The sequence below is a fragment of the Notothenia coriiceps genome, unplaced genomic scaffold (assembly GCF_000735185.1).
Source record: "Notothenia coriiceps isolate Sejong01 unplaced genomic scaffold, NC01 NC01_scaffold00027564, whole genome shotgun sequence".
NCBI classification, from domain to species: domain Eukaryota; kingdom Metazoa; phylum Chordata; class Actinopteri; order Perciformes; family Nototheniidae; genus Notothenia; species Notothenia coriiceps.
In genome coordinates, this window is record NW_011360265.1 from 123780 (window position 1) to 146257 (window position 22478).

The 22478-nt window shown below is 41.8% G+C and overlaps 1 protein-coding gene across 1 annotated transcript; it reads left to right on the forward strand.

Annotated features, from left to right (window-relative positions):
• Positions 1 to 8619: 8619 nt before the first annotated feature.
• foxa2 (forkhead box A2) lies at positions 8620 to 11118 on the forward strand. The gene is made up of 2 exons (XM_010785355.1): positions 8620 to 8895; positions 9526 to 11118. Exons 1-2 carry the CDS (start codon positions 8824 to 8826, stop codon positions 10708 to 10710), a joined length of 1257 nt encoding a protein of 418 aa, XP_010783657.1. The 5' UTR covers positions 8620 to 8823; the 3' UTR covers positions 10711 to 11118.
• The last annotated feature ends 11360 nt before the right edge of the window (positions 11119 to 22478 follow it).

A 22478-nucleotide genomic window follows, 5' to 3' on the forward strand; every position in this document is an offset into this window, starting at 1 on the left:
GGGGGGGGCGGGGAGATCGGGAGAGATCTTGTTTGCCTTCTAGGCCGGTTCCATATCACTGTGATGGCAGAGAAGGCCTCCCAGGACACGGCTACCCACACTTCTGTTTGACTTCCAGGGAGGATCAAGGTGGTCCTCGGCACATCATCTCCCGACCCAATACACAGTTTCCCCAAGCCGCGGACCCCCGGCCTTTACCTAAGCCCGCATGTACTCTTTAGCTGGTGTGACTTTCAGCTGCTGGCCTTTAATCCTCACGATGCTGTTTGACCAGTAAATAGACAGATGCATTTGAGGACTTGAGGCAAAACACTACAGGCACAAACCATTGTTTTCAGTCAGGTTTGAGAGTAACATATGTTCCTCTGACAAGTTGGAAGAAAATATCCAAAGGTCAGTTAGGTGGAACTACACTGTCTATTTGGGTCGTATGAATTCACCACAGATTGCTCAGATAATGGCTCATTTGCTGATTGAAACATACTTTTTCAGGAACTTGTAAAATAAAAAGTAAAAGTCTCATTGTAAGTAATCCAGGGAGGCCCTTTTTTAAATGTCTCAGAGTCCCGCTTCACCAGCACTTAAATACGCACCATACATTCCTGTTACTATCAATGTTCTATATAAGTATTTTACAGAGTTTGGTTCATACATAATTCATATCCTTAACATTGTATTCCGAAAAATCATAACGAAAACAGTTTTTTAAAAGACTGATGGCCATATATCCGATTTATGGAGTGACACTACGCATATGATAAGAGATATCCCAAATTATAAAATAATGTGGAACATGGATTTATCCAATGTTCAAGTTTCAGTTACGAAAATGTATGCACATTGCACATATTTAAAAAGATAAGGCCTCACATTTGAATATTTAAACATAACATTTCCGAAAACATGTAGTACAAAAAACAATTGTCTTAATGTGATTATTCAACTGGGGAAATGTCATGCTAATATCTTTGAGTTTACATTTTTTACCTACACGGTGTGTCCCCTTAAAATCAATCCATTTGTACAGCATGCTATTCCATTATATTGTCAATAAACAGATGCAAATAAACTGAATGTTGAAATGATCCTCATGATACGAGTGTAGAAATACTAAAGTAACACATTTACAGCTTGTGCAGACTCTCTGCTCCCTTATTGTCAGTCCTGTGGCTGTAACTCACTAAAACCCACATAATACCTACACTGTTTTATTTGTACTTCCTGTGTCCTTGATGAAGGGCACAAGTCCCAAGAAACACTCCAATCTCTAAAACAAACTCACAGCACGTGATATTATGTTCCCTATCAGGGGACAAATGAATGCAACCACAGAGGGCATAAACACCTTAAGCAAGTGTTTGTATTGGAGACAAATGTGTCCAAAAACATGCCACGTGGTTGACAAGATCAACTTTCAAGCTAGCAGCTAATGGTGGCCGTGTTTGACCGACAGACCCTGACCAAACATGTTCAATCATTTCAATGTTTCCAAACCTTTTTCTACACAAAATCCTCAAGTCACTGAATTGTCAGTAAAATGCAATAATGGAGCCATTTGTTCCTATTCATCATAAGGCTGAAGCAGCATGGACTCTATGTTAGAGCATCATGTCTCTGTGTATATCTGTACTGTCGCAGTATTGTTAAATGTGACTCTGGAATATGTGTTTGTGATGCTCTTTAGGTATCTGAAGTGTTGCGTCGCCAGCTGAGCTTTCACACAGAACAAAATGTTGGTGTTCATTATGTTGTCCTCTTCCTGTCTTTGTTGCTGCTGGATTGGCAGGTGTCAGTGTTTTGTATATTTCAGTAAATACCAATGGAATAAAAAACCCAACTTCCCAACTGAAGAAAGTTTTTTTCCACCTTGAAAGGTCTTTATGTTCCCTCTCGTGACTTAAACAATAGATTTAGTTTTTCCATGACTCTGCGGCACAAGTAGTCACAACTTGTAGTTTAGTGTATATTGCATCACTGTGTGTGTGTGTGTGTGTGTGTGTGTGTGTGTGTGTGTGTGTGTGTGTGTGTGTGTGTGTGTGTGTGTGTGTGTGTTGGCTGGCAGGAACATCAAGACGTCCTTTTGTTGTAAAAATCCAGAGGAGAGAGGAAATGAAAGCTGGAAACGGTTTCCTAGTCTGGGAAAATGCAGATGAGCCATATACTGTAGGTATGTTTGATTTGTTGACTCCAGCTGTGCCTGGAAAATTCCCCTGACCCATCCTTTGGACCCGGTTGCTGTGTGAGGGGCCACATGTACCCAAGTCGCAATACGCAACCCCCCCTCCCCGCCGCCCCTGCCTGCCACCCCCCTCCTGAAAAGGGCTGGCCATTGAACTCTCAGGCAAGTGGCAATATTTGCTCACCTGAAATACACACATCTTGCCAATTGGGGTCGGGGTGGGCTCGGGGCCTGCATGGGGAAGGACCCCTTGATGCAGCTGTGGCCCCCGGAGAAAGCCCAGACCAGGACGTTTTGTGGCTGTAAGAGGGTAGGGGGGGGCGGGGGGGCCTATCTCTGTGTCCGGGGGCTGTTTAGCGGTGGCGGCCCTATTGTGTCCTAAAGGAGGCAAGGGAGCGTATTTGTTCGAAGCTGCAGGAGGCTGATGAGGTGCTAATCTGTTGAGTGGCTGTGTCATTGGGCCCCCTGTTCCCAATAGCCTGTTAGCTGTCAGGGCCTGTAAAAAAAAAAGCACAATTTACGGGCCCCAGGCCAGGACTCAGCCATCGGTGACCACGGGTAAGCAAACACAGATTGAGCACTTATGTTGTTGCTCTGGTAGGGCAGGCTTTACCACCGGGCTCCTGGGGTGACACGTAGGCAGCCTCTTTTCAGCCCCTCTTCATGAGCTGTCGGCCCCCTCTCTGCTCCTCTGTAAACACTACAAATTAGCCATCTGCATATGGATGGACCCTCAGTCCATACAGGAAGGAGACACCCGCCTGGTGGAAGGGAGAAGATACACGCCAGATATACGTTCTCCACGGTTTCATTTCTCATGCATACGAAACACTGAGGGCTTTTTAGAGATATTCCCGCTCGGGAGAGATTTTGTTCCATGGTGCTTTGAAGCATGAGGATAATAAAAGCGCTTGTGTCTGAGATGGGTTCGAGTCAGCAGTCAGAGGTAATCCCAAACTTGAATTTCCCCATCAGCCTGGAATACAGATAAGACGGCGGCAGATATGACCCTCACTTGCTGACTGACTGAGGGACTGATGGAAAAAGGAAATGGAGCAAAAGCCTCTCAGATGTAGAGCTGAGATGTGTGTGTTTTCTCAAGAGGCCTGTCAGAGATGGATTTGTATTAAAGCTCGCTGCAACGTCACTACTTTATCATATCTGAAAGACAATAGCGCGTCAGTTAATTTAACGAGAAGGATGCTACGCCCCGAGTCATTTAGGATTAGTAAGGCCATTACAGATACACAACTTTTTAATCGCCGGGCAGGTTTGCCCTCCCGTCCGCGCTGACGTGGATCTGACAGGCCGACGGCCCGGGTGTGAACGGCAATAGCTCATCATGGATTATGCCGCGAGCCTGATTGTAGTGATATTTAGACTCAGAGCTTCCCATGGGAGCCTGGCACTTTAATTAACATAGCACTACTGGCCCCCCTCCTGTTTTAATTGCCTTCAGTCTGTGATTAAATGTGTATTGACTCTGCAGTTGGTCCACTAATGAATAACAATGTGCTGATTTGGTGATATTAAATCTTTTGGCTCTAATACACATCCCATCCACGTTGCCTTCAAAAGTTCAGACATTGCAAGAAGCATGTGATCTGAGTCAGAGTGGGGGGAATATACAATTTATAGAAGATACCACACATGAAGTGTTTCTCATTTTAATTGGATGAAGTTTTGTTATGTCTGTAGCTTTGAAATGTTTTGAATAAGGCACCCACTTTCAAGATACCCGTTATAAACTGCTTAGAAGTTGCAAGTAAACTATTAAAACAAATGGTTAATAAATCAATATAGGTTATTCTAAGCCATTAAAAATAACAGATTTTGGGTTGCCAGGATGGGAAAAACCAATTTGGCTAGTGTTAGTCTTTCAATTTGTAGTTATACATATCCATTTATTAACACTCATGGATTTCTCACTTTTCAAATATCCCTCCAGATGCATTTATAAATTATAAAGTTGTTGATATAGAGATTTGATCCCTGTAATCTGCAGCCCATTTCTAGAATTATGTAGGCTAATTGCAATATTGTAACCCAAAAGCTAGTTTATTATGCACAGAGTTAATCTAAAAGTAATTAGCATAGGATTTATCAGAATCAGAAATCTTTTATTTTTCCAAAAGCAGGGAAATTAGCTTTCTTATAAGAAAGTGGTACATTAATGTGTTTCTAACAATGTGACCTCCTAAAGACTCTAATTCGTGCACATGCATTCTTCAGTGTCATCTGATCTGGTCATCTCTTGGGATCCCACCATCTCCTCCTGTGGTCTAATAGATAAACTGTCACCTTGTTTGATAAATGAAGGGCAGCGGTCAACATAGGCTCCTTTACCATGACAAGAGACAAGTATTGAATCTGCCCTGGATACAGTCAACATAAACCATATCGAATGGCATTCCCCCAACACATTCCTCTCAATATCAAAAGGTACGTATTTGAGGATATCCTTAGAGCGTTTACGCCTGTGTTTGCTCCCTGACCCAGTGGGGCCAGTGCAATAACGTTGGACTCCCCCTCCCACCCTGAGCCCCGTTGCAATGACCACTCTCGGTTTTTATTTAGCCTGGGCTTGTGTGCCTTCCCAGTCCGGCCGCTTTTCAGATTCATTTCCAGGTAAACACAGTGTGGCCAGCCACAAACCTGCGGCCAACAGGCGTTGTCACAGCTGTGGCAGATAATGGCGAGTCCAAACTCCAGCCCGGCTCTGGAATGTTTACTGTCACCACAGGCAAGTTGGCAGCAAACACTTTTTTTTCCTCCAGCACTTTCTAGAGGAAGACTCTCTCGTTATTAATTTTATTTTGATGAATTACATGCTTAACCCTTTGCCCTGTGCTGTTTTGCGGCCACTCGAATCGATACAAAGACACCAAAAAAAAGGACATTCTTAACTAAAATAAATCCTCACTTTGAAAGTTGAAACTTAACACATTCCTGCCAACAAATCCTGGGTGTTTGAAGGAATGTTCCGCCTTCTTCTCGCAGACCCCTGCGCCCAAGAACCCCCCCACCACCTCCAGACAGCATCCGTACCAGGAAACTGTTTCTTTGTGGTGCCATCTTTAGGGCCTTGCTCATGCAGGTGTTTGTGCTTACACTTCTTTAACTGACTCATTAAACTTTAATTCTTCACTGTTTGTACTCATCATAACCGGTAAAGGAATGACGCCTCAATGTGTGAAATGTAACGCTGATCATCATGGGGGCTAATTGATCAGCAAAGTGGGAAAACTCACCCTGACAAAGGAGACATAGGGCACACTACACTGGTCTGGATACTTCAAGAACACAGTGTGCTAGGTTATTCAAAGTAGACGCAGGTCTGTTCCCAGTGTACGCTCAGGTCTGTGAAAGCATGAGCTGGGACATAATGATCAACAATTAATGCAGCAGCAGCTTTCAGAATGCTGCAATGAATGTGCTAAACCACAAAAAAAACATATTTTAGATTAAATACACTATACTGCAAGGGGTACATTTAAATTAGAGGATGAACAGAACAATATTAATGTCCATATTTGACCATATTTGGTCTACACTTTGTTATTACCTTATTTTCCATAGAAATAATGGACGGAGTTCCACATAAATGACCATAATACAATAAGAACATGATTTTACAGGACACACCCAACAAGAACTTAACGGCAAAGAAAGTAATGCTTTGTTATTTATTTAAAACAAAAAGTTGAATATATGTATGTTTGTCCTAAAATGGTGTTGCAGTTAATTCAACATGTATTTCCATTCAATTACACTCAGTTTGAATCTTTGGCAGGAGTTAAAACTCAACATTTGATCATAAAATGACAGGCCTACAAACTGTATTTTGGATTATTAAATATAAATACCTCCAACCATATATTCTCAACACTGTTGCAACTTTCGTAACATCTAGTGCTGTTTTTCTTGGTGATGACTAATGTTTTTTTTCGCAAAATGTTGAAATTGCAATCACAGATGAAAAACGAATTAATTGCATCTCTTATACCAACTCCTCAAGGTCTACTTGTTTAGTTAGTTAGTCTATTTGTTATATCTCTAGATATATTCCTGCTAATTTCCCACTTGTATCTGGCGGAGATGTTATTATGTTGTCCTACTTTCTGGTACCAAATTTGAAAGAGTATCAGGACAATAATTTCCTGGAGTGACTTCCCTTTGCACCTGTTATATACAGTAGGGACACTCAGTCAGGACACAACCCAGAGAATAAATAAAGAACATTACATATAGTGGTAGAGCGGCTGATCAAGGCACCAATTGAAGTTTTTTTGTTTTTGAACAAATCCAAAATGTGACCTTCACCCATGTGGGAGGACTGCAGCCGGTTGATGATTAACTGAGGAATTAGCAACATGTCTCATTCAGAACAGAATGTCATGCGGGTCAAGGACCCTTTGTGAATACTGAGGATTTTGGTGTCTGTAGTTTTGTAATGACTGCATGACATGGTGCTGTTTCCAAGCGCACTATTGATTTGGTTGGGAACAAGGGCGTTTGGTTTAAGTAAATATCTAGTATCCTATGTAGGTTTTTTACACACTCAAGTAAAATTGTCCTAGTGTTTTCTCATTGAAATAAACTGTATCCTTATGCAAGTAGCCTACTAGATACTTTTATTTTTAGTGAGCAGAATTCTGTAAATATTATGTAAAAGTAATTTGATGTAGATGATTTAGGCAAAGAAATATCCTATGCATAATTCATGATTACATAATATTTTATGTGAAGATCCACGTTTGATGGCTATGGCCCTGCACTTTTATTTTCAACACCTCCAAATATCTACAAATAAATACATTATATAAATACTAAATCCAAAATGTTAGATGTTTATTTGCTTTAACTGTTTTATCATTATGAATGTATTATCGTTTTTAATTTTCGAAAAGAATAGCCTATAACGAGTGTTGACTGAGGGAATGCGCAGATTTGACATCCCCTGCTCTCTTCGGTGAAATCCCCAATCCTCAAATATACACACGCTCACACACACAGCTTTTTCTCATGATCTCATTTCCAAGTTAAGCAGACTCTGTTAGTCCCTCGTCAACACGACAGGTTTACTCGCCTTTACTAATGGGCCTCTATACTGATAGTTATGCTCTTGCGTAAATATGCAGTCAAATAGATGTACCACTACTGACACGTGGCTGGCAGCGGACTGCAGCCTCACCTTGATGTTTGTGTCATACAAATACTGTACAGGCTGCGAGAAACAAGGGCCTCCACAGCCGCCTCACTCTGACTGCAGATATAAACATTAGAGTATAAAAAGAGATTCACAAAAAACATATCTACGTACAAGCCTGCTTTTTACGCACACTGTGGCCTGGCACGATGCAGAATTATATAACCTGCAAATTAAAACCTGTCTAAATGAGTTAATTGTTTTTGGTAGCTTCAATAATTTTCCATCTATGTAGGCTATTGCTAAAAGCAACGCCAAAAAAAGCACATTTACGAAAATTCCATCGATTCTAAAATGTGTCACGGATTTTTTAAAAGAATTAGTTTTTGTGCCACTGAACAGCAGAGCCAGATGCAGGCAGTGACCGAGAGAGGGCGCTCTGAAGCTATGCGAGGCATATTCAACACTAATTAAAACATTTGGAAACAGTAATTCTGACATCTGGGTTAGTAAAGCAGAACAAAATATACCCCATTTTGTTTTCTTGCACATATTAGTGAAATATTGTAGATGAAAATACCCTTTAATAGTAACGATGTGGAAACTAAGTGGTTAAGAGCATGGTCTGTAAACAGCTGGGGCAAATGGCTTTTATTTTTAATAATATCAAAGGAGCTAACATCATTTAAATGTAGTACTAAAGTGCACGTGCATTTATCCAGGCGAACATCAGGCTTATTTTTTTCCTGGCAGGTTCAAAAACATACTGAATATAAAACAGTTTAATGTGAATTAAACAACTGATAAATACCTGCATTCTATTATTAATGTTTGCCTAGAAACGTTCGTAACGATGGATCACCCTCAACTCATTCATATTTGAAAACTCTTAGAGTTTAAGTGTAACAATGATAACACTTGTACACAGGTTTCTGATACAAATTCCTTGAACGCAACGCAATAAAAACACTTTATAATTCCAGCTCAGTTGAAGTGGAATAAGCACGTTGGAGGAGGATATGCGTAATGAAAAGCACACCAGAGAAGAGCGCCAAACTCTTATAACTCATTTTTTTTCTTCCTAGCCTCAGCCAAAGAAATACAATAAGATTAGTTTATAATGAAGCTTTTCATAAGGAACTGTTCTTTTCAGTCGGTGCAGGTGTAGTAGCCTACAATTGGGGTGGAGGGGGGGAGCCTGAGGAGTCTCACGCCTAGGTGCGAGGAGATTATTCAAATAGGGCCCAAGGCGTAGAAGTAGGGATTGGAGGCTTGCCTGGCGCTCAGAGCTATATCACAGCGTTAACAGGCAGCACGGAGCGTCATTTCAACTGCACTCACTGACAGACGCGTCTCACGGCTGGCTCCATAAGACACACATCAACGCCAGTGCTTGACGAAGGGACACCGACGACCCACATACACTCGGTGGTCCCCTGTCACGAGAGACTTTTGGCTTTTCCCTCTGCTGGGAGACGCATGGTAAAAGTCCTCCATGATGCTTGGAGCAGTTAAAATGGAAGGACACGAACACACCGACTGGAGCACCTACTACGGAGAGCCCGAGGTGGGTACCTTAAATATATTTTTTCCCCCTCGTCTAAAGCCAATCCCATTTTATACAACTCAATATTAGCCCTGAGATAATATTAACTTTGTGATCAAATATTGACTTGAGGCGCCTCCAAATCCTCCCCCATCTCCACGCAGCGCACTATCCTAACAAAGTTGCTTGACATGTAAGGGGGGGAGAAACTTTTAACTCGGATTATGTTTAATAAATCCATAGGTATCTTTACTAAATCTGATTATGTTGTAATGTTTCCACTCGACAAATATCCGAGCTGTTTGGATTTGGGGAGATGGGTTTAAACACTTGTGTTACAGTCGCTGTTTGAGGGTGAACACAGTCACATCCTCATCGACATGTGCATTTATTGCAGATCATTTAACTTCATTTAGTGGATAGACATATACATCTGCGTTTTTAGTATTTCACTATTTTACGCAAGAGCAAAAGCCATGTTACATCTACTTTTACTAACAAGTGCCTACTTGCATAATTTCTCTCTTATTTCCAAATAATGCTATCATTTTCTGTATGAGGCTAACATGGAAACTGTGTTAATATTTATAGTTATTATTTCCTAACTGTTGTGCCACCTGAGACTGATGATCCTCTCTCCCTCACTGACAGTGTTACACCTCGGTTGGCAACATGAACACCGGCCTGGGAATGAACTCTATGAATACCTACATGAGCATGTCCGGCATGGGCAACCCGGCCAACATGACGGCCAACTCCATGAACATGTCATACGTCAACACCGGCATGAGTCCCTCCATGACCGGCATGTCACCGGGCACCGGAGCCATGAACGGCATGGGCGCGGGCATGACGGCCATGAGCGCAGCCCTGAGCCCCAGCATGAGCCCCATGACGGCGCAGCCCTCCTCCATGAACGCGCTGACATCCTACACCAACATGAACGCCATGAGCCCCATTTACGGACAGTCTAACATCAACAGGTCCAGAGACCCGAAGACTTACCGCAGGAGCTACACGCACGCCAAGCCCCCGTACTCCTACATCTCCCTCATCACCATGGCCATCCAGCAGTCCCCCAGCAAGATGCTCACCCTGGCCGAGATCTACCAGTGGATAATGGACCTGTTCCCCTTTTACCGGCAGAACCAGCAGCGCTGGCAGAACTCCATCCGCCACTCTTTGTCCTTCAATGACTGTTTCCTCAAAGTGCCCCGGTCCCCGGATAAGCCCGGGAAGGGTTCCTTTTGGACTCTCCACCCGGATTCCGGGAACATGTTTGAGAACGGCTGCTACCTGAGGAGGCAGAAGCGCTTCAAGTGCGATAAGCAGAAGATGAGCTCGAAGGAGGGCGGCCGCAAAGGTGGAGACGGAGGCTCCTCCAACAGCAGCTCAGAGAGCTGCAACGGCAACGAGTCCCCGCACTCCAACTCTTCCTCCGGGGAGCACAAGAGGTCCCTGTCGGACATGAAGGCGAGCCAGGCCCTGAGCCCGGAGCACGCCGCCCCGTCCCCGGTGTCGCAGGCGCAGCACCTCATGGCCCACTCTCAGCATCACTCGGTCCTGGCGCATGACGCGCACCTGAAGCCGGAGCACCACTACTCCTTCAACCACCCGTTCTCCATAAATAACCTCATGTCCTCGGAGCAGCAGCATCACAAAATGGACCTAAAGACTTACGAGCAGGTGATGCATTACTCCGGCTATGGCTCCCCCATGGCCGGGGCTCTTTCCATGGGCTCCATGGCGGGGAAAGCCGGGCTGGATTCTTCCTCCATACCTGATACAACTTACTACCAAGGCGTGTATTCCAGGCCGATCATGAACTCCTCATAAACTCTGAAACCCTCACGTGCGATGCGGACTTTCTTCCCCTTCAATTTGTACATTTGTAAAAATAAATATAGAGTTTGTGTACAATATGTATTTCAAATATTTTTGACGTTTCCCACCGTTTTAGTTGTCGAGTTTGTTAGTAGGCTAATTATTTTGAGAGAGGATGTTGATGATAATATTAATAATGCAAATTAATGATAATGTGATGAGATCTGTTCAGAAGTCGGCTTCAGGAGTGGACCCCAAAGACAAACAACAACAACGACTTGCTGTAAAATAGCCTCCATCTGCAACCCTGGATTCCTAAATGAATTTAAAATGCCTCGCAGGATTTCTTCAATCATTTGTGTAATTCCTATTTATGGCTTGTATATGTGTATTCTTGTAGTGACAAGAACAGAATCTATATTAAAGTGGTATTGGTTTTGTTTTCTGAAAATGCTCGTGTTTGACCTTTATTATTATTAATATTATTATAATTATTATTATATGCAACAGCAGAAGAGGCAAGAAGCGTCTACCATGCAACCATTATAGCAATTGTGTTCATATTGATGGTTCACTTATACTTATACAACTATAATGACTATTCTGATTATATAAATTAATATAACAGAATGAGAAAAATAGTAGGTCAAAAATATTTTTTATTTAAGAAAAATTTACATTTGAATAAGTTTACATTAAACAAATGATATGTAAAAAAATGTAAATGTGTAAGAGGAAAATACAATTTAAGACAATTATTTATTTGTATTTAAAATCAAGATATAGCTTTGTATTCATATGTATAATGACACGATCAAATTCCGTAGGCATACAAGAGTTTCAGGATCTTTTCCTATTTAATTAAAAAACATTCTTATCCATGTGCTTTTAAAATAAGGCGCATGTTTTCAGCAGGGATTAATAGATTTGTTGGACAACAACGCGAACAATGCGCCCAATCTGTCATTAGGAAAATGTAAACAAATCAGACAAACGGTTATTAATCCCGAACGCACAGTGAGATATTTCGGGGGAAAAAGTTTATCCAAACACATCAGCCTGGCAATGCACTGAAGTGACGCAAAATAGACGCATTTCAGAAAGAAGAAAGCAGGAAATAAAACAGAGAATCTACTCAAAATGAAAATATGCACGCATTTAAATGAGGCCTAAATTAAAACAATTTCAAGTACAAGGAATGGGTGTGTGGAAGAGTTGCTCGAATCATATTAAATCAGCCATTTAAATTCCCACACATACAGTGAGACACATTCAAATCTATAGCACTGTCACTCAAACAGCATGCCTGCCTGCCTGCCAGTCACCCAGGTTGATCTCCACCACACACACACACACACACACACACACACACACACACACACACACACACACACACACACACACACACACACACACACACACACACACACACCACACAAAGTTTAGATCAGTGAATAAGATTAAGTGTCATTGTCACATAAAACAGCCTCCCCATGGAGCAGGAGAATGGTAGCTGGAAAAAGGGGCTGATTTGGGAACAGAGAAGCCTGAATGCGATGCTCTAACTTCTCTCCCCACAATCTGGGGGTCCATTGTCTACTCCCTATTTTAAAGTAGTTGGACCCTCCCCTCTTGTTAGATAAGATAGGCTAGTTGTCGTCCAAAAAAGAATCGAACTCCCCTACTCCTCCCTGCTGAGCTCAAATCCAAGGCCGGGGAGTAATGGTGGGGAAATCTGTTCTCCCCTTATAACCAAATGACACCCCTTCGCCTTCTGAACACGTAGGGCCTAAAGTGCGTTTATTCTCCAGACCCTCTTTACAGATCGTAGACTTTAAACAGCGTGATCTGCGAATAAACAAAGGCAGTAAACAATGGAGTGGAGGCTATGCCCGCGTATAGGTATAGAGTACACACACAAACCAAATTGCACAAGTGTAAACTTTGAATAGGACGCCGCAGCTCTGTAAATTTACACAGACATTACATTTCGTTCTATTCATTTTAGACATATAATGCTAAGCTGATTTTTTTTTATAGCACACTGATCGATATCTCTGTAAAATAATCATTTTTTTTTTAACTAGCGGGGCAGTGAAATCTTTGCTTTGTGCTAAAGTCAACAGTGACAGAGTTTGAGCTCAAATAAATGCCGTGATGTCTGGAGCCCTTTGCAGAAGGCAGAAGGCGAGCTTCTACAATGGACTCCTGTGTGGCTTGCCAACAACAAGCACCGGCTATTTTGCACAGGTATGACGCTTTTTCCTTTTTCTATAATGTTTTATATTTTTAAAGATTGGTTAAGCACGGAGGCAGAAGGGTGCTCGTTCCCGGACATGCATGAGGAGGGAGGGGGGGTGGGGGGGGGAGTGTGGGTTGCTGGGGGAGGGTGGTGGTGGTGGTGGAGGTCGGATGATATCCTAAATTCAGAAGACGTATTGGATTTCACGACAGGGTGGTGCAAAGCTGATGGATCTGCAGGTTGTGCGATAGAGGCTGCTGCAAGTTTCTGTGTCTTTGAGTATAGCGAGATGGAGAGGGATCCTGCTGCACTGCAAAAAAAACAACCTGTCACTAGCAGGTGATTTACTCTCATTTAACATGTTACTTAAAAAGCAAAACGAGGATAAGATAATTGAATGAGTGCTAAGTGCTGGCGATCCCTTAAAACAAAATTATGTGTCAGGATAACAGAAAAATATGACTTGATTATAAAAACAATCTAAATTGATTTTACACCGGAAACGTGATTTATGGCTTCTTTTTTTTAAATGGGTATTTTTTGCAGTGTGTGGCTGACTGATATTGTTGCTGCACTGATGTCATGGAAAGCACGCTACGCTGCAGCACTGACCCTTCTCCTGCCTTTATTGTATATTATTATTATATTGTTATTTTCAAGGTATTTTTTTATCAATACATTTTAAATAAAGCCTGAATAAAACAGCTCGTGATTTATGATGGCAAGCCTTTATTAAATTAAGGTTTAACGTTTTTCTTTGTACAAAATTGAAACTTACTACAGCATATTATAGCTATTAAAATTAGCTTTAATAGCGATGCATTGATAATACTCTAAATGTGAATCGTAATTTATCACTGATTTTCCGAATGAAATACATTCCATAATAATAGCCTATTAATACTGCAAATGTAATCATTAATAACTAGCCTTATTATAATAATGATAATGATAATAATAATAATGATAATAATAATAATAATAATAATAATAATAATAATAATAATAATAAGGCTTCCATATCATTTCTGCAATTATTTTTGATGCAATATAAATGTCCAAGAAGCCGTATTTGGATAACTTGCTTCTTCACATCTTAAGTAGATGGAGAGCCCTTCAACATGTCCTATAGCCAACATTAAACAATTGTATCCGGACGCGGCTCTCTCCGCTCCTTTGAAGGCGGGATAACCCCAGTCAAGCCCTCTCTGGCGCGCACTGAGATGGGAATGGCCTTTTGGAGCTTTGCCGGTTCAAAGGTAACCAACCTCAATCTGTACTGGCGGACAAAAGTGCGCCGAGGCCACATCACTGCACCTTCCCCATCTCCTAACTTTGTACAGGCTTTCCATCAGAGGATACCTCTGCAGCTCCTAGCGTGGTACCATCATAGGCCTATATACATGTTGTTATAGCAACTGAATAAAGGATGGTGCAGCCTGTTGATCCTCCACTAACCTGATTTCTCTGCATTTCTTCGGGTGGTATTTGCATATATCTTGATTAAGGCCTGAAAATCAGACCTTCGTTCCCACAAGGACACAAAGCGATCAGACTCGTCTTTCAGCCAGAATGTCTGCTGGGATCTGACAGGAAAAATGTGCAGATGTTTAAAAATAATTATTTTAAAGTTGTTAAAATAGGTGATCATCAATATCATTTATTGTTTACAATCTCAATGTGTTGCAGACTTATAATTTAACAATAGATTATTAACTTTTGTTCCTGTCATGTCTTTAAATAGCATCTAATTGTAGCAGACTTCCGAAGTGAGATATGTAGGCCTACCCTACAGCGATGCATTTTAATGCCAGACGAGTTTGGGCATCTATTTTCATTGAATGACTCAGTACCTTATAAACCAGCATCCACCCATGGGCGTCAGCTGAATATAGCAGGGTAAGGGCCTATTGCAAACAAAAGTTTTACGCACGGAAAAGGGGGGCATTATATGTGTATACTAATGTGAGAAATATGATGGAAAATGCATTCAGGGGAGTGTTATAGAGCAGACAGATAGGAGATCATTCCTTTAATAGGATACAACTCATAATCATAATTAATATCTCAGATTTTATTTCTGGGTATTAATGAGGAGTGATTTCCTGCAGTCAGATGGCGCATGCCACACCTATAGGCTCTGCGCTGCAGCTCGCGGACTGGAACACCCAAGTAGATCTGTCTCCATGGTGACGGCGGGACACCGGTCCAACAAGCTGTAATTCTGTCTCAGCCTTTTGGAGGGGAGGGACCGTCCACACTAGTCCGATTTAACTCCTCTTTCAGCAGAAATACTCCTAATCCCATATCTTAGCAAGGCAAACTGCCGTCCCTCAGTATATTAAAGGGACCACAAAGTCAAAACTCAAAGCCACCCATGGTTTCTCAGCAGGGGCCCGTCCCGGGGTGACGCTCCCGGAAGCCCCTGCGTCCATACAGCGTCCCATGCTCCAATTTTTGCGCACTTATGTGTCGCTGATGAATAAAAATGTTCATTGTAAGGGTATTATAATTTGTTTTGTTGCGAAAAATGCGAAAAATATTTGACAATTGATTTTATTGTTGTGAAATGTATACGGACAATAAGATAACAATTTAAGCCATGGATGACTTATTTGAGTTAGTTGATTCAAACCGAATAATAATTATTTTGGCCTCCATTGCAACTGTAATATTGTTGTTTTATTGTCCTGCTATTATTGACTGTTATTGTATATTATTGATGATTGGCTTACTGGGAATTTAGGATTAAAACAAGAGAAAAATGCACATTTGAAGGCAGCCTATATATATATATATATAGATGAACATTAAATGTTAGATTGTAACTTGAGCTAACAAAAACAGCAAATTTGATTCTAAAGCCTGTTGTCCTTTTATAGGCCTTCCCTGAACAAATGAATACTTATTGCTATGAGTTTTTTTTTTTAAAGATACAAATATTTAATTAGATGTATGCATTCATGTTAATGTAGCCTATGTTTTTTATTTATTGAGGAACTATTAGTAAAACTGCAGAACAAACACATTTTACATTGCACATAATAACAAATAATGTATTTAGCAATGGAATTCAGACTGATGTATTTTTCCCCACATATTTCAACTAAGTTATTGGGCTTCGAACAGGCCTTAAATAAATAGCATGGGCTTAGATTTTTGTTTAACCCTTTTCTAAATTTAATAAGAAAATAGTTTAACATGTCAAAACAACATATTCCAGAATAAATTAAACTGGAATCCTGAAATGAACTGATGGCTTTTACATATAATAAAACAAAGAGGTGATGGATTAGTTTACTTTTAATTCATGTTGAAATTATTAGCATTTGCATTAGACATAAATATAAGATGTACTATTGCCAAATAGCTAAATGTTGGTTAAGTATTGCAAAGACAATGTTTAACACAAAGTGTAGACAGAACTACATTTGATTTTAGTGAGAGGTTTGTTCTTTCATTTTTCATTGTATAATCAGGGATGTACAGATGTGTACAGAAGCCAAGCTCTTTTTTTTTGTTGCTACAAAAATGTGACAGTTTTTGCCTTTTTTCTAACATAATTGCATTTTTAATGGTTACTGTTCACTTTATTGAATCTAACACTTTAGTCTTAAAATGTAGACCGATGTGTCTGTTATTTTCTAAATCTGGACGTATGGAGGTCAGTCTGGGGTTATGTTATGAAAAGGTGTGTGTCTGTGTTTAAGAGAGATGGCAGGATGGACAGGGTGAGAATGCGGCCGCTGGCTGTGATGTGTCCGCACTCTTCCGACACCACTATGTGACATTCCAGTGTAGGACTCCTTCATGTCCTGAGAGAGAGAGAGAGAGAGAAAGAGGGAGAGGGAGAAGGAGAGAGGTCCGCCAACAATGCCCATTGAGTACTGTGAGGCAGCAGCTGGTGGGACGTTCACTGACCTAAAGGCGATCCATTCACGCCAGGACGGGGTGCCTCTCACTACCATGCTGCTTTTATACGCCTGGAAGTGGATGGATGGTCAGTGTTTATCCTGGTAAAGTATTGCAACCCATCTGTCATCATGCTAATGGAGGACAAGTCAAACCGTTCCTTACAAAACCAATCAAAGTTTCCAACGCGCAATCAAGGGCGAAGGAGATATAAAATGTCTGATGGAGGAAATTTCCACGTAATGTCAATGTGATGGAGATAAAATGGAGATGACAGGCAAGGCCCTTTGTTTCTCGGGAGTGCTGAAGTGAGGCTCAGCCGCACACTGGAGGAGGGGATTAGCTTCTCAAGGAGAAAGCGTACAGAAACACCCCTCCATGCAAGATAATAGATGTGGGATCAACCAGGCAGAAAGATACTATATTGGACGAAGATTAAAGATGCTCAAAATATGAAGTATTGCTCGGGTTGACTGCTGGAAACGTTTGTGTGCATGCACGCATTCATGCTCCTCTTTGGTAATTCCAAAGGCATTTCCCAGTGGGTGTCAAGCCTGTCTTTGAGATCAAACCTTGTTGGAAAAGCGACCATAAAGCGATATGTCAGTCAACTGTGGTAAAGGGATGCCTGCGTGGCCGTGATTGATCTGCCAGGGTTTTCTTTATTCCCCTCGAGACTCCATACCTCCAGGTTTCAGATTCAGCGCTTGCCAGTGTTGATGAATATCTGGGGTTTCTGCTTTGGAAGAGTACCACATTATATCCCCTCTTCTGACCCATTTCCATCCAGTGTGGCACATTCAGCAGCACATGGCCATAATGTGGAAGCCAAACACGCTGCAATATCTCCTCACTTCCCCCTCAGCTCCAGTTCCAGGAAGTGAAAGCAGAGTTCTGCCAGCCAATCACAGCGAAGGACACCCAACTCATTAAAAGTTAATGAAACCTATAAACGTGGTGCGCCAGCGATTCATTTAAACCCCCAATCCAATCTCCTCTCCCAGCAAAGGCAAACAAGCCCGTGTGCCCCCGGTGCCGTCCTCGGAATAACAAACTACGGAATATTTTGTCCTGCATATGTTCTCCTATGCAGACATGTGCACTGTGATAGGCTATCTTATATTGGGACATGTCCAATTTAGAGAATGCCAAGATGGTGTTCTGCAGGGGTGAATTCTGTAATCTGCGTCCGAGTTGAATTTAATGCCTTTGCTTTACACCACTCAGCTTGTCTGGAACGCCGGGGATAGATATGCCATTTCAACATTCATGAGAATCACTGACATTCAAATAATGTTCTCATTATAATACCGTATGAGTGGGAGACAAATCTGTGTGAAAAACCAGTATTTACTTCCTCACGGTCACACGAGTGTCAAGAACTATTCTTAATCCAAGCAGAGGGAGTAGGCCACATCTCCTTCCCTTCAGACAAGCTCCCTCCTCTCAGGACGCTCTCACCTAATAGCATTTCAGCTCTCAATGCGATAACAACCCATCAACAGCAATAAAGCGCCACCTTACAAGTGTCCAAATCTAAAGTGAGGAACAATATCCCCCCTTGTCTTTAAGACCTCCATTTCACCGTGGCCCCATAGTGCTTCCCTTGGGGGTTTCAAATTAAATTCCCCCCATGTATAGCGCCACTGTCAGCCCACTAATGAATTCTCATACCCTGACTTGAATCAAATTAATCCCCAATTTAATCCCATATAAATGGCTGTGTTATTTATAATGGAAAGGCGGATGCTCGGTTGAAGGATGAAGGAAAGCTGGGAGGTGTCTACAGGGCCGTTGAGCAGATTATGAAGAAGGATGAGGCCTATGTTTTCCCCTCTGCAGAGTAGTCCCCTGATACACACTATTTAACCCTCGACTGCTTGACGCTGACAGAAACATCGCAGCGTTTGTCACTTAATATCCTCTCAGATTAAGGAGTCAACTGGCTGATTTATTGGTCCGAGCTGGGATACCCTTATCTTGAAGTGCCCGTCAGATAATATTGGGGAAAGGGTTATCTCCTATATATCATGATTCAGGATAAAGGGCCTTGGTAACAGTTAACTGTGGCGACTTGTTACACCCTTTGAGGTCATACTTGTCACGTACAGTTTATATATTTATGCAAATGTTACCTGGATCTTACTTTCATATGCAAACTTTTTGTGTGAAAGGTAGTCGAAACAGAGGACCACCGCCTTGAGTTGTTGTAGCAGGTGTTGGGTGAATGAAAGGTATTTTGTCATAGGGCTTATTTATACAAATAGCACAACCTCATGATGAAATATCGCTAATGCTTTTTAGATGCAAATACGATGGCACAGTACGCTTTCAGATGCATCCGTGAGAAGGAAAAGCAAAGTCCAGATGGTGGCTCCGGGTTCAGTTATTGGTGTGTGGCGGCTCTGAAGAGTGGAACTGTCGGAACGCGCGCCCCTGTGTTGTTTTTGGCCCGTTCATGTAGGAGCCAACAGAGAATGAAAACCCAACATGCAGTTAAGGCAAGATAGTGACGTTTAGAAAAACTGCAGCAATTTTCTCACAAAAAAAGCCCCAAAACAAATATCAGCATAGGATAAATGGGATATTTGGGATTGATGCGCTGGATCGGAAAGTGTTTAATAAGCAAACAAAAATGCAACTGTATCAACTGGGTTATGTTCTCTATTGAGTAAATTAACTTCAAGCAAATGGACTGTGAAATTTGTCTAAAAACATCTTTTTAGGCGGAAGTCTATGGAGTTAGGTTGAATTTATAGTTTCCAGGCATATATAGAAGTTTTGCATTTCCCAATGGGATATACTGAGTATAGTAATAAAGTAAGCAGTAGCATGGGATGGATATGAGGATGACAGACGGTTCTGAAATCAGTTTGGCAGTTCAGCGGACAGTTTGGAGCCTTTAAAGCTCCGTCCACCAAATGTCTGAACAGCTATGGTTTATTGAGGCATCTGTACGCTTACTCTCTTTATTGCCAAGCTTGGCTCGTGCACCCACCGTCATGGAGAGAGAAAAAAAACACACACACAAAAGTTTGCTGTTTGCCTTCATTCCACCAAAGCCTTGACAGCCGTGCTAGCCCATCACTATTCACACCATTGTGCTGTCACAACAACTAAACACATCATTTGTGTTGCAGAAACTCATCCTGTATGTATCAAATACCAAATGTTTGGCGACCAAGAGAGGCGATGGTGGGGTTGGGGGTGGGGGCTGCATAATTTGCTCGGAAACATTTTACCGAACATTTGGTGATAAAAACGCCGGCGTCGGCCCCGAGGCTTAAAGCAATTAATTCAGGATCCTGACATAAACTCTCCAATCCTTTGACAGCTTGGAGCTGAAATAAAAATGCTAGTTCTCCTGGGAACGGCAGGAGATAGCTGGCTCTTTTCTGGACTGTTTGCTCACTGGCCCTGAGAGCAATCTTCCCCAGTCAGAATGAAATGCAAGGACACAAACAATGTACCGGCGAGAGAATGGGAGATGGGGAATGAACAGTTTGGACTATTTGCTCAGCAGAAGGGCAGCCACAATGGCCGGCCCATGGCTTTCCCATGCATCAAGCCTCTTAGTCTTAGGCCTCCCTTTGTTGCCTGGTTTCTTCTTCCCCGGCCAGATAAGAGCCCAGCTGCCCTATACTTTTAAGTCCCATTGTACGCCATACTGTATGGTCATTTATCTCTGCACATTCTGCCAGCCATTACGTTGTTGCTTAATTGAACGGGTTATCGCGTGTGTATCTCTGTTCACCTTAGCATGTGTACTCGTTTAGGGGTTTAATCGCTCTCACTTTGCCATAAAAGGCAGGGTGACGGCTGGGGTGGGGGGATAACGCCTGACCCCTCTACTCTTCTTAGAGGAAGCAGCACAAGTGAAGCACAGCGCGCGATAAGGATGCCCAAGTGGCTTTTCGAACAAGACTGAATAATCATTTTAGAGTAGTTTGGAGAAAAAAGTTAGATTTGGGATGCAAGAAATGTTGAAGTGGCGAGCCCCATTTTCAGAATCTGACAGAGATGTACTTTTCCAGCCAAAGGCAGAAAAGCCTCCGAGGGCTCTTGAGGGAGAAATGGGATGTGGTCATTATATGACCTAATGGCAACTCAAGCCAGAAGAGAGGGCAAACAGAGCGAGTGTAGTGCCTCTGGCTGAGAGAAGGATCCATATTGTGCTCTTTTGTTTTGGTTTGTTGGTTTGTGTTTGCATTTACATTGACCAGTTCTCCGCCGAATGTGTATTCACACTCAATACATGTTATGCTGTCTGCATGGCAGGAAATGGAAGCAAGCGTGCCTCCCTGCTGAAGTCTGCCGGGAATATAATAACAATAGTAAATGTATCTGAAACCAACAAACAAACAAACAAATAAAAAAGGAAGAGTAGTGGGATGTCAACGGAGGATCAATACACATCAGATGAAGGAGCATATTCATGCATGTGAGCAGACACTTGCCTAAACACAAACACACACACACACACACACACACACACACACACACACACACACACACACACACACACACTCGTACAAAAAGAAAAGTATGACCCGTTACGGAAGCCTCAAAGAGCAACATCATTAAGGAACAGTAAGTGCTTGTTTTCACATCCACCTTTTTTGGTGCACCACCAGCGTTTTGCCAGCATGTCAGACCGCAGGTACGGCAAGATAAATCTTTTTTTTGCCTGTGAGAGCCCAGCTCCTTGTGGGGTGGTGTTCTCAGCTTCACGCTCCACCAACGCTGAAATAAAGCCCTGTGCGAGGCATTTCAACAGTGCTTAAGGTTGTCGGTGGCCGTGTAATTTATGAGTTGAGAGGACTTCGTTTTTAAGTTCACTGCGACCTACAATCTTCTAGCATTCATGGGTGGAGAAAAGAGCTGTGTGAGTCATACTGTAGGAAACTTACAACACCCCTCCAATTACCTTAAACAAAGGCAGTCTGAGTGATACCTGTAGCACGGCTCAGATGCTAAATGTGACCTAAAGTGATTGGACGTACCGGCACTTTTTCAGGTTAGGGGTTCGGTCACCTGTAGGTCAGTATGGAGCTGGTTGTAGCTGTTCTGTTCATGGACCACAGCTCTCAGTGGGTGGTCGTAAAGACAGACTGACAGACAGACTTGTGCTTGCTGGCATTAGGAAAGAAAAGCCTCTACGGAAAAGGACAGTGATTGGGTTTTTGGCTTTTTTTGCTGTTTGACATTTTTAATTAAAAGAGATAGACTCAATATTTCCTTTTTGCATATATATTTGTGTATTGGTTGGGATACTTCAGACAAATGTACTGTGAGGTTTACATATATTTTTCAAAATTAGGAATGATTAAATAACAACACTTTTTTTTCTTTTTGTCTGCCTAAAAATATTTAAATAGTTTAAAATATCCATTTTGGATTAAAATACGAGAGGCTTCATTGTTTATCTACAAAAACACAAACAAAATAATAAATGAGTATTAAATATGGGAAATCCTATTTACAAAGTGCAAACTGTGTTTAACATCAATTTAGAAATGTGATTTATAGTTGCACAGTTTTTAAACCGTTAAACATCTATATTTACATATCTGGTGTTTGCCCTTTTTACAACGAGTGGATATATGACTTGATAATTGTGTTTTAT